Source organism: Tiliqua scincoides, chromosome 8 (genome assembly GCF_035046505.1).
Source record: "Tiliqua scincoides isolate rTilSci1 chromosome 8, rTilSci1.hap2, whole genome shotgun sequence".
In the NCBI taxonomy this organism is placed as follows: domain Eukaryota; kingdom Metazoa; phylum Chordata; class Lepidosauria; order Squamata; family Scincidae; genus Tiliqua; species Tiliqua scincoides.
The window spans coordinates 30,691,748-30,704,696 of record NC_089828.1 but is presented as its reverse complement, the minus strand read 5'-3'; the positions used below and the strand labels follow the sequence as shown (position 1 = coordinate 30,704,696).

At 47.2% G+C, this 12,949-nt stretch overlaps 1 protein-coding gene and 1 pseudogene across 1 annotated transcript; both read left to right on the top strand.

Moving 5' to 3' along the window:
* Positions 1-1,348: 1,348 nt before the first annotated feature.
* On the top strand, positions 1,349-1,466 carry LOC136659578 (U2 spliceosomal RNA; annotated as a pseudogene).
* A 7,769-nt stretch (positions 1,467-9,235) lies between these two features.
* JUND (JunD proto-oncogene, AP-1 transcription factor subunit) lies at positions 9,236-11,141 on the top strand. Its single transcript, XM_066635558.1, has one exon. The coding sequence runs from the start codon at positions 9,356-9,358 to the stop codon at positions 10,295-10,297; it is 942 nt and encodes a 313-aa protein (XP_066491655.1). The 5' UTR covers positions 9,236-9,355; the 3' UTR covers positions 10,298-11,141.
* Positions 11,142-12,949: the final 1,808 nt, after the last annotated feature.

Sequence of the window (12,949 nt, the reverse complement as noted above, 5' to 3'; positions counted from 1 at the left end):
AGCTGCTGCTACTTGTCAATAGACACCACTGCAGTAACTGCTTGAAAAGTTGGCAACACTCCTGTTTTAAAACTGGTGTTGAGTCTTTGCAGATTCCTTTGCTTAATATCATGAACAACAAGGGAGGACTGTGGGAAACTTTTGGGAACCCCCTGCAGCTCAGATTTGGGGAATTATTTGGGGTCCCCTGTAGGGTCCCATTTCACAGGAGAATCAGCAATGGCAGTAGACTGAGAGGATAGGAGGGGGAAAGGTGAGGAAGGGGTCTTGGAGAAAGGAGGAGGAGGAGACAGTCACTGCATGTGACTATCTGACATTGATACTGAAGAACGGAAAGGAGAGGCAGGAAAGGGGAGGGGGTAGTGATGGAATGTGGCCATTTCCCCCCTCCCCATTCTCTTATTCATCCTGTCCCTCTTTCATTGTTACAGGATCTTTTGCTTCCTACTAATTATGAGCACTAACAAAAGTGATCTCCCGCTGCTTCTTTTTCATACTGAAATAGGGTTTTCAGGGTTGTTTTGTTTTGCTTTAAATGTTTTCCAGTGTTTCCGAAATAACTTTCCTCCTACAAAGTAACAGCCATGCTGGAAAGTAAAACTCTAGCCCAGTTCTCAAACCATCTGATGTGGCAGACTCCACCCCCCAATGTGCCAGGGACCAGTACCATATCTGTGCCATATTATTACTATTATTAAGAGACTACTGTCTCTTTCTTTCCTAGAGCTTTGCTGAGGACAAGCAGCCAATGGCTCGCAGACTGACACTGGTCTGCAGACTACCACTTAGCACTGACCTAGCCCAGCATCCTGTCTCCAACAGTGCCCAGCCATATGCCTCTGTGAAGCCCACAAGCAGGGGATGAAGGCAACAGCCCTTCAAATTGTTGCCTCCCCATTAGGAATCACAGGTAGACTGTCTCTGAAGCTGAAAGCTTCATTATGTAACCATTTGAAGCTTCTCCATGAACTAGCTAAGGGCCCAATCTTTTCCAACATGCATACATAACATTTGTTCCCTTTCCTCAAGGCTGCATTGCGGCTGCACCGGCACTGGAAAGTTGGATACAATTGGGCCCTTAGTCCCCTTTTGAAACCAACCATGTTAATGGTCCTCACTGCATCCCAGGTAAGCAAATTCCGCCAGTTAATAATGTACCATGTGCACAAGACTCCATTGTTCTGCTTCAAATCAAGCGCTCCCATCAATTTTATCAAATACCTTGTAGTTTGTGGATGAGGAAAGAGGAAGAAAAATATCTGTCAACTTTCTCCATACTGTGCACAATTTGATAAGCCTAGGTAATGTTCCCCAGCTTCATTTTTGAATTGTTTTGTGATGTTTTGTGATCACTTCTCGGCCTTATGGCTAAGATCAAGTATAGTATTTGATCTTGATTATAAGCCACTTCAAGTTGTTTTTCAGGCTAAAAATAGTTTAAAATAAAAAATAACAAGTCTCCTTTTTCTAACCTCAAAAGCCGCAAATGCCTTTCGCCTTTTCTCACAGAAAAGGTGCTCTAACCCTTGATCATTTTGCTTGTCTCTTCTGCACCTTTTCCAGTTCTATGATATCCTTTTTTGAGATCAAGTGACCACAACTGCACACAGAGTTCCAAATGCATCCCCCCCCCTGCAGATTTATCTATGGGTACGTTATGATACTTGCTGTCTTGTTCCATCTCTGTCCAAATCATCCCCAATGCGGAATTTGCCTTTTTCTCCTGGAATTTTACAATGGGACAAATAGCCATAGTTTCTCACCCCCTTCAAATTCTCATTTGCTTGGCTTTCCAATAACCAATAGGAGGGAGGCAATGTGAAATGGAGACCTTGGGGGTGCTCAATGCCTGTCCAGAAACAGAAAACAAAGCAGGCAACTGTACAAAGTGCTAAAATCTCAGGGGTGTCTCCTGCAGCTGCAAGAAAGAGTGACAAGCCTCATTTTGGATGGAGACGCTATTCTTATACTACTCAGCGCAAGAGATGAGACTTTCCAGAGACCTCCACAAGGCCCTATATTTCCTGTACCATGACAAGCCAAAAATCCAATGGAAGTTAGTTTGTCCCCAGTGCAAAGGTATTGCAATGGAAAGAGCTTCACCAGCCCTCAGTGAAATTAACTGCACAAAGGCTGTTCACATTTCTATACTATCACCAATGAATTCTGAGTCAGTTTGGCACACATTGCCCAAAATGGGCATGTTGCCAGTCATCATATCTGTTCTTGGTTAACCCTCTCCAGTTCCCCTGGTTCCCACATCATGCAAGCCTTGAGAGGAGAACACTTTCCTCTACATCTGTGGCCCTGATAGGCTTGAAGAGTAGGAAGAGAGACTCCACCTTGGATTTCACCCTGGGGGTTTAGCTCAACTTTTTATATAACCCGGGTGATTCCTTGCTGAATGGGAGTTTCTCTGGCCATAGTTCACTCCTTGGTGCCTTGAACCACTGCCTCCCCAATCAAATCTGAGTAAATGGCCTTTGCTCACATCCATCCCTTGTTCCTTTTGTCTCTCACATCTCATCCCTTTCCCCTTTCCTCCTGCCTATCAGCATTTGAACTACAAACTCCTGATCTTTTGGCGTATGGATTCATCTTGACTTGCTCTTGTGTTTGTGGTGCTTCAGAAACAGCAAGTCATAACGTGGAAATTGTTCGTTCGCAAGTCACCCCTTGTTACTCTTCTTCACTTCTCTCCCAATCTTTCCCTCCCTCTGTTCACTGTCTAGCTGTCAAAAGTTTTGATTGCAAGCTTCTTTGCACAAAAATAAATGTATGCTTATCCTTGGCTCCCTCTCTTGTGCTTCATTGTGTCCCCTGTGTTGAATTCTAGATTGCAGACTCCTCATGGCAGAGACCTGCCCCTTGTGCTGAAATAAATACACCTTCTCTTGTTCTACTCACCCCCAAATTCCTTCCTCTGTTGTTCCCCTTGTGTTGAGTTATAGTTTGTTGTTGGCATCCTTCAGTCTCGGGAAGACTATGGTGTCACGCTCTGAATGGTGGTTCTGGAACAGAGTGTCCTCTCCAGTGCGCAAAGCCTGGGTAAAGTAGGTATGGAGGATAGGCTGTTACCCATGCAGCAAATCCCCCCTCTCCACGTCACTGAAATGGTCCAATGGAAAGGCAAAGGCCAATACGGTTGGTTCCAGCAGCGTCGCAGGAGTTGCCAGAATGTGACTGTGTTCAGCCATGAACTGCCTCAGGGACTCTGGCTCCAGATTTTGCCTCGAGGTTGACTCCTGAAGCCTTTTCCATAACTGGATGTAGCCACAAGGCAGTGGAGGTTTGGGATCAGAGTTTTCCTTCTCTCAGATGAGCTGCCTTCCCAGGCTGACGAGTCCCATCTACCCGGTGGCTGTTTAGTCGCCTCTTACGACAAGTACAGACAAACTGAGGGCCTATTCTTATCCCCAGCCCCCAGGGGAAGAGTTATAGTTTGGAGTTTGGAAGAGTTTGGAGTTTGGAAGAGTTATAGTTTGGAAGCACAATATTCAACAAAACCTAGTCCAGTAACCTCAATTGATGGGCAGGATCACATCGGAAGGGGAAGTCTTTAGGCATCATGTAGACTGAAAACTTTTCAATAAAAATGTCATTCTTTTTGCTCATGCTGTACAACGTGGGTGTCCAAACTCGGCCCGGGGACCAAATCCCATGGGAGAATTCAATGCGGCCCACAGCATGTGGTGGGGAAGCTTGACTGTTTTGGCCCAGAGCAACCTGCTGATGGGCCAGGAATGTAGAGCCTTGTGTAGAGAGATGCTTCTGCTGAAGAGGCTTCCCTGAAGATCGCCCCAGAAGGCCGAGAGAGGGGGGCAAACACAAGACTAACTTCTGCCTGATCCTCAACACCCAAACTTTACTTATCACTCAGTTGTTCCCCAACTCTTTATCCCTCAAACACATTAATTCTCTCCCCAATCCATCCAAATAATTTCCCCATCAAATTTTCCCCCCAAAGTATTGTCTACCACAGGGGTGTCCAAAGTTTTTGGCAGGAGGGCCACATCATCTCCCTGACACTGTGTTGGGGGCCGGGGCGGGGGGAAAGAATTAATTCACATTTAAAATTTGAATAAATTTACATAAATTTACATACATGGATATATTAAAGATGAACTTATAGAAATGAATGAAGGTCTTGCAATAGCTCAAGGCCTATAAAAGGCCTTGCACAAAGCAAGGCTGGCCTTTCCTCTGCTGCTGCTACTGCATCCCAGATGTGAAACAGCAAGCATTGGAGGGAGCTCTCATCTCATCTCATATGTTGTGGTCCTTGTGCTGAAAAGTGTGGTCACCCCTGCTGTACAACACTACTGTGCAAAATGTAGATTGCGAGATTCTGGTACATCTACAGGAAATCATAGAGAAATAAACAAGAGTTTCTGACTAGCAAGTGCTTAATGGACAAGCTGTATCTCTTGGAGCCTTGGTGTTCACCACCTGCAAAAGGTGATTTTATGCTTAAGGGTGCTCACCCAATTCACTGTTCCTTGAAAAATTAATTTTTTTTAATTTTTAAATCTTCTGACATGGCTGGCATTGTGCTCATTGCTTCTCTCTCAGCCTTGGTGTTCCTCACTCTGAAAAACAGGCATTTTGAGCCTTTGACCAGGTCTTTGTGCATCTGTTGGGCAGTCTGGGAGTTTTCCATTCAAATCCCTGCTCTGCAGTAACTCAGCCACAGATCTGTACCCACTTATGCTCATGAGCTGAAAGAGGGCACAAGCTCTGGCCTCTGGACTGCCAGTTGGTGGATCTTGAGCAGGGTGACAAGATACAATGGAGGATAGAGTGCCTATACCAGGGGTGCTCACACTTTTTTGGCTCGAGAGCTACTTTGAAACCCAGCAAGGCCCGGAGATCTACCAGAGTTTTTTTTACAATGTTTGCGCCATCATAACATATAACATTTATGTGTACAATGTATGTTGGTGTACCTTGAGCCCCACTGAGTATAACAGGACTTACTCCTGAGTAGACATGCCTAGGATTAGGCTGTGAGGCTGCAATCCTAGCCACACTTACCTGGGAGTAAGCCCCATTGAGTACAGTGGGCCTTACTCCCGGCGTTTCCTCCCAGAGGCAGCTGAAGGGGGGGGGTTGGCACTCCGCGATCTACTCATTTTGCCTCGCGATCTACCGGTAGATTGCGATCCACCTATTGAGCACCCCTGGCCTATACCTTTAACCAATGTACAGAAGAGGGAATCCAGGCAAGTGCAGCTTTTTAAACCCTTCCATGCTGAGCTGCACCCGCCAAAATTCCCTTTGCTATACAATAGTTAAAGGTTAATAGTTAAAGGTAGCAGTATAAACTCTGTCCTCTATTGTATCTGGTCACCCTGCAGTGGCGTCGGGGGGCGGGGGGCGGGCCACACTGGGTGACGTGCTAAAATCGTGGTATTAGGAGCTACCGCATCATGCCATACACCGTTGGATGCGGAATGTCCAGCGAAATGCAATGCAAATAACAGAATTGAAATAGCTCCTTTCCTTTAAAAGTTATGGCCAAAAAACCGGAAAGAACAAATTAATGGATCCCTATGGAAAGTGAGCCGTGTCGTGCATTTACTCGCAAGTAGGCGTACTTGCCATAGTCCATCGGAAAGGGCAGGCTGAGAGGAATCCAACCTCTCAGAATGGTCCCGATCCAATGAGTGCAGCCCCCCAAAACATCTGAGAAGGAGGTCCCTTCCCCCCTCCCAGCTGCAGTCTATTGAGCCCTATGGAAAGCAAAGCAGCCTCACGTTGTGTTTCCTCATGAGTAGGCAGACATGCCTTGGCTGGTGGTCAGGCCAGGCAAAAGGGAATGTGAGGACACCAGAATGGTCCCGATGGAGCTCCCAATGGAGCTGGAGTGCAACAAATGCTCCAGAAGGCAGCCTCCCCCCCCCCTCCATTATAAAGGAGCAAAAAAAGAGGCTTGAACTGGTAAGGGGAATGTTTCTATTTTACACTTGCAAAGCCAGGTGGGTCTATCTTGATATGCCTGAAATAGAAGAACTTTAAACTGGGCACTGGGGAGGGTTGGAAAATTCACTGATTCATTTTGGGGGGTTGTTACTGCAGGCAGACTACAGAGTAAGTTCCATTGACCACTATGGGACTTACTTCTGAGTAGACATGCATAGGATAGAGCTCACAGGCTGCAAATCTACCCACACTTTCCTGAGAGTAAGCCCCATTGACCACAATAGAACTTACTTCAGAGTAAATTCACTTGGTGGAACAGGACTGGCTCCCCCTTATTCAATTATTTCTTTTAATTTAATTATTTATAATTATTTATTTTAATTTGCTTGATGATGTCACTTCTGGCCATGACATCACTTCCAATGGGTCCTGGACAGATTGTCATTCTAAAAAGTGAGTCCCGGTGCTAAAAGATTGAGAACTGCTGCAATAAGGTGTTAGTAAGTTGAGACAGGGGTGTGTGTGTGTGTGTGTGTGTGTGAGAGAGAGAGAGAGAGAGAGAGACTCTACAAGTTTTCAAAATCACTAAAATCAGAATTTGGAGGACTAATACCATCATGTATTATCTATGTGTAATTTCATGCAGAATGCAATGAAATAAACCACATTGAAATATGTGTGTTCTAACAAAAGGTACAGCCAAAAAACCAGTGGGGGCAGGGCGATGGTACATCACCATGCCCACCACCTGGGGCGTTGCCCCGCCCACTGCATGGGGCGACGCACAGGCCTTCTGCATCGGGTGACCACTGTCCACACCACTGTCACCCTGGTCTTGAGGTTTCAGGCTGCACTCCTATGCACACTCTGAGAGTAAGCCCCAGTGAAGTACCTGGAGTACTGTGTCCAGTTCTGGTCGCCACATCTCAAAAAGGACATAGTGGAAATGGAAAAGGTGCAAAAGAGAGCGACTAAGATGATTGCTGGGCTGGGGCACCTTCTTTATGAGGAAAGGCTATGGCGTTTGGGCCTCTTCAGCCTAGAAAAGAGGCGCCTGAGGAGGAACATGATTGAGACATACAAAATTATGCATGGGAAGGATAAAGTGGATAAAGTGGCTCTTTACACTCTCACATAACACCAGAACCAAGGGACATCCACTAAAATTGAGTGTTGGGAGAGTTAGAACAGACAAAAGAAAATATTTATTTACTCAGCATGTGGTTGGTCTGTGAAACTCCTTGCCACAGCATGTGCTGATGGCATCTGGCTTAGATGTGTTTAAAAGGGGATTGGACAAGTTTCTGGAGGAAAAATCCATTATGGATTACAAGCCATGATGCGTATGTGCAACCTCTGATTTTAGAAATGGGCTACGTCAGAATGCCAGATGCAAGGGAGGGCACCAGGATGCAGGTCTCTTGTTATCTGGTGTGCTCCCTGGGGCATTTGGTGGGCCGCTGTGAGATACAGGAAGCTGGACTAGATGGGCCTATGGCCTGATCCAGTGGGGCTCTTCTTATGTTCTTATGAAGTCAATGGACTGACTTCTGAGTAGACAAGCATAGGATTGTGCTCTCAGTCAAAATAAGACAGCACCTGTGAGTCAGAGATCTACGCACCCTGCTTTTCACTGCAAGCCCCTTACAGTTCAATATTTGTGTAATAAAACATCCCCTCTCCTCAGAGCAGAAGTGGGTTTAATTTCTATAGAAGCCCACTGTCATACTGCGTTAGCTCTGTACTAGTGTAAATTAGCAGCAATGGATGACTCCCGTCTCCCCAAGATGTGCTTCAGAGATCAACTTATTAACCCTGCTCTGCTATCCTGGGCAACTTTAGTAAAACAGATCATGGAGAAATATGAAATAGTCATGGACACTTTGCCTTCCTATATATCCAAAAACGTTAAGGCTGTGGTAAAAGATAAAATTCGACTTTACCATATGAGACATGACTTGTGTGATATTTCCAGCTCACCTTACTCATCCTGGCTCCCATTGTATAAGTTATCATTTGTATCAGAAAATTATTTAACCTATCTTACAGTTCCAGCATTGCGCAAAGCCTTTACTGCCCTGCGCTTTCAGTGTATGCAGACTACAGTCCTTGAAGGCAGATATAAAAATACTCCCTAACATCTTAGGACTTGCATTTGCAACTCAGGTGAAATAGAGGATATTTCTCACTACCTATTAAAATGTCCTTAATATGAGCTTCCTAGAACAAAATATCTATTTAATATCATTGCTCTGCTCCATGAGAGATCTACCTCAGCCTTGATCTGCTGGCTTCTTGCTCACTCTGACCCTGATGTCACTTATAAAGTGGCTATCTTTGCCCTTGTGGCAAAGAAAATACAAGCCAAATTTTTGTTGTCTTAAACTCAAATTTCTCTGTCCTCTTTATTAGTTTGAAGATCCCGACAATTGTTTAAGCTTTTTTCGCTTTGAACTATTCCAAAAATATCCTCTATTTTAAGGTTCTGACCTACGCTAAGTACCAAAATCTCTTGCCTTATTTTACGTGTTTTGTAGGTTGTAATGCTATTGTGTGCTTTTATATGTATATATTGTAATATGTGCTCTCATATATTGTAATGGCCTATGGTTATATAATAAATTTATTCTTTGTGTAATAAAATCATAAGAAGAAGAAAATAGATAGTAAGCTCTTGGGGCAGGGAACTGTCTGTCAGCCCAATCCTATGCATATGTACTCAGAAGTAAATCCCACTAGAGTCAATGGGGCTTACTCCCAGGAAAGTGTGGATAGGATTGGGCTGATAGCTCATAGCTCATGCTATAAAGCACCACATGGACTGGCACATTAAAAAAAATAACTAATAGAAACAAAATAAAATTAATTAATAAAATTAATTATTAAAATTACTAAACTTAATAAAATTAATAAAAATTACTAACAGACAAAAATAAAATAAATTAATTAAATTAAAATTAATTTTGCCCCAGGCTGAATGAACCAAAAGCAGCAGCAGCAGCATCCCCCCACCTCTCCCCCTCCCCTCTGGAGCAAACACCACGTGATCACCCTCTCAATGACATCAGCCCAAGAGGCCGCGCGCTGTTGTGCAGTTTACGGAGCCGGTCGCCTGGGTGACGGGGGCGCCAGGAGAGGGGGCGAGACATCGCCCCGCCCCGCCTCTCTCTCTCCCCCTCCCCCCTCGTATGCAAATCAGAACTCGGCCAGACGTCATCTCCAGCCAATGGGAGGCGCGTGCGATGAGGTCATCGGGCCGGCGGAAGGTATAAAGGGACGGCGCTGCGGCGGGCGAGCGCACTAGACGCGCGTGGAAGGAGGCGGGTGGGCGGGCGGTGTGTGGCTGCGGGCCCCAACAAAGGAGGAGGACTCGCCCGTCGGGGCGCTTGCGGCGCCGTGCCCCCTCCGTCCCCCGCGGCCGGCGGGGAGGAGGATGGAAATACCCTTCTACCATGACGAGGTGTTGACGGCCCTGGCCCCGCCGTCGTCCCCGAACGCCCGCAGCCTCCCGCAGCCCTTCCCCGGCGGCAGCATGATGAAGAAGGACGGCCTGGCGCTGGCGCTGAGCGACCAGGTGGTGGCGGCCCTGAAGGCTCCGGGCGGCGCCCCGCAGCAGCAGCAGCCCGACGGCCAGGCCCTGCTGACGTCTCCCGACCTGGGCCTCCTGAAGCTGGCCTCGCCGGAGCTGGAGCGCCTCATCATCCAGTCCAACGGCCTGGTCACCACCACGCCGACCAGCGGCGGCACCCAGTTCCACTTCCCCAAGCCCGGGGGCGGGGCGGCCCCGGACGAGCAGGAGTTCGCGGCGGGCTTCGTCAAGGCGCTGGAGGATCTGCACCACCAGAACCAGCTGGGGGGCGGCGCGGAACTGCCTCCCGCCCCTGGCCTGGCGCCGCCGCAGCAGGAGCCCCCCGTGTACGCCAACCTCAGCACCTTCCCCGGCTCGGCCGCCTACTCGGCGGAGGGGCCCTACGCGGCGCCCCCGCCGCCCCACCCGCGGCTGCAGCCCCCGCCGCCGCCCTCGTCGCTCAAGGACGAGCCGCAGATCGTGCCGGAGGTGGCCAGCTTTGGGGACAGCCCCCCGCTGTCGCCTATCGACATGGACACGCAGGAGCGCATCAAGGCGGAGCGCAAGCGGCTGCGCAACCGCATCGCCGCCTCCAAGTGCCGGCGGCGGAAGCTGGAGCGCATCTCCCGCCTGGAGGAGAAGGTCAAGAGCCTCAAGAACCAGAACACCGAGCTGGCCTCCACGGCCAACCTGCTCCGCGAGCAGGTGGCCCAGCTGAAGCAGAAGGTGCTCAGCCACGTCAACAGCGGCTGCCAGCTCCTGCCCCAGCAGCAGCAGCAGCAGCCGCACCAGGTCCCGGCCTACTGAAGGGCGCCCCCACTGGTAGGGAGGGCGGGAAGCCCCCCTCCCACAAGTCTGGAGACTCCCTCCAAAAGCTGCAGGAGGTCCACAGTGGTCGAGCCTTTGGTGGCCACCCTAGAGGGACGTGCAGATACCCTCTCCCGAAGCCGGGTGCGCAGGAGAGGGCAAGAGGGGTGCCCTGGGGAGCTGCCAAGACCCCCCTGGCTGCAGGTTCTGGGGACAGAGACCGGTTCCTTGAAGCGCCCTCCCAAGCAGCTCTTGCAGCCAGCCCCCCCCAGACTAAAAAAAACAAGAGGTCCCTTCCAGGCCTCCTTGGAGGGTGCACACAAGGACTCCGTGCAAGCAGAGAGATGTTCATGGAGACTGGCATGGGGGCACAGAAAGGCACACAACAGATTTGGAGGGTGCCAAGGAGTGGACAAAGTGCCTCCCCTCGTTGGACTTCGGGGACGCACCAGGTTGCCCCAGGAGAGGACGGTTTTTGGGGGTGGGAAAGATACTGGATCTGTGTGGCCGTTGTGGTGGATCTAGACCTCCACCCTTCAGCTGAAGCACCCCCCCTTCAAATAAACCATGGAAAGCTTGTGGGCTCTCCAACCCACTTCTGGGTCCCCCATTTGAGGGGGCAGCTACTCTAGACTTTGCTTGAACCTTGCCCAGTTTCTCCTTCCATGAGGCACTTCCTTTGCTCTACCGTATTTATGTTAATATCAGCCCTGCTTTTTTCTTGTTGGGGGGGAGGATTTTTTGTGGGTGGGTTTTTGTGCGTTATTTGTTGCCTTATATGCATCACATTCCATTGTGCAGTAAAAGTTCTCTGCAGGAGTTTAAAAAACAAATGTCTTGTCTGGTTTTTTTGAGGGGGAGGGTTGTCTGGGGACAGTAGCCTCTCTTCTCTCTTCCCTCCTCCCTTTAAGGCGAGGCATCTAGTCCCCAAATTGCATGCTGCCAGCACCCTCTGGTGCTTCTCCTGAGAACTGCAACCTCTGCACTGTTTTGTGTTTTGAGGGAGCAGTGGTTATTGTTGAGGAGGGGAAGTACACTTCTGTCATTTGTAATATTGTTGAGGAGGGGAAGTACACTTCTGTCATTTGTAAGACACAAAGTGCCCAGAGTAACCAAATTAACTATATCTGCTGTGTTCTGAAAATACTGGTGCTGGCTTTTTAAGTAGCCATAAGCATAGGCCAAGGGAGGTCACATCAGGACATGGCTAGTGCATGTTCTGTGCTGTTAGCATTTTTTGCAAACTGAATTTGACAGTTCAGGTTTCCTCTACATTGCAGTTGTATAGAACTTCTAGTGGCGTTGTACCTTTGAGAAAAGTTCTGCTGGATCAGACCAAAGTTTGATCTAAGACTAAGCTGGTACTCTTAACAGCGACTAGTCAAATTCCTCTGGAAAACATGAAGGCAACAGCCTTTCTTGGTGCTCGCTGATAGCCATCAAATATCTTCTCCATAAATGTATTTAAAGTTACCCCAATTAAAATTTCCACATCTTGTTCCATGCATTAATTTTGCATAGTTTGTAAGAAGTTATTTTTCCTTGTCCTGATTCAGCTATCATCAGCATGAGATACTGTCATGGAAAACACCAGGCTGTACCTAAAACAGTTCAAGGTGGGGAGGAAATCCTGAGGGCAGCAGCTTAAAGTGGCTGAGAAAGGAGAGGTTTGAATCCACATCCAAGGCTAAGATTCTGTCCACAAAATAGTTCAGGTTTTGTCTCTTAAGGCTTGACTTTACAGGTTTCAGTGGGAAGAGGGGATTACTCCTTGCCAGGACAGTCTGGCTCCATTGCAACCTAAACACCATTTTTGGGACCAATTGGAAACTTCAGGATTTGTGTGGGAATATCAAACAGAATTTAGATTTTTATTTCAAATCCAGCTTTAAGGGATAAACATTAAGGTACTTCTCTTGATGTCTTTTAATTCAGGACTATAAAGTATTTCCAAATATATGCAGTTTACTCCCACAAAGCCAAATACCTCAAATTCTTATATTTCCAATAATTAAGAAATACTGTATTTCTCAAACTGGAAAGGTTGAGGAGAGTTATATAAAGTCTTGAATATTTTTTTATTTGAAAAACAATTTCTGCCTTACTTTTGCAAGAAATTATTTCTGATTTTTCATTAGGAGGTGGGAAAGCCCTATGTGTGTTAAGATTTTAATAATGTTAAAAACAAATACCTTGCCTTTTGCAAGAAATAATGAACATCGCATAGAAAATAAGGTTTGCATGGGGGAGAAGATGATTGTTTTTGCAATTCCTGGTTATATTAAATTTCATTATACTTCTTTCTCACAAATCACTGGTTCATTCCAGGTCTATATTTAATGCTTAAGATTTTTTTCATCTAACAGCAAAATGGACTGTTAGATTAAAAAATGGACTCTGATTTCTGGACTGGAAAGTACAGTTAAAAATGTGCCCTGGCACAGTTGCTGCTGATTAAGAGCCCTTGAGACATTCCTCTGTTGAATGATAGGTCCTTTGGGTTCTTTACTCATACTGTTCTGCATTTTGAACCTCTCAAAACTTGGAGGAGATGCCAAGTGAGGCTAACTTGCACCCTATTGTGAGGATACACCTGCTAAAAAATACAAGAGAGTGTTCCTCATGCACCTTAGGCCATGGGTGGATTTGTCT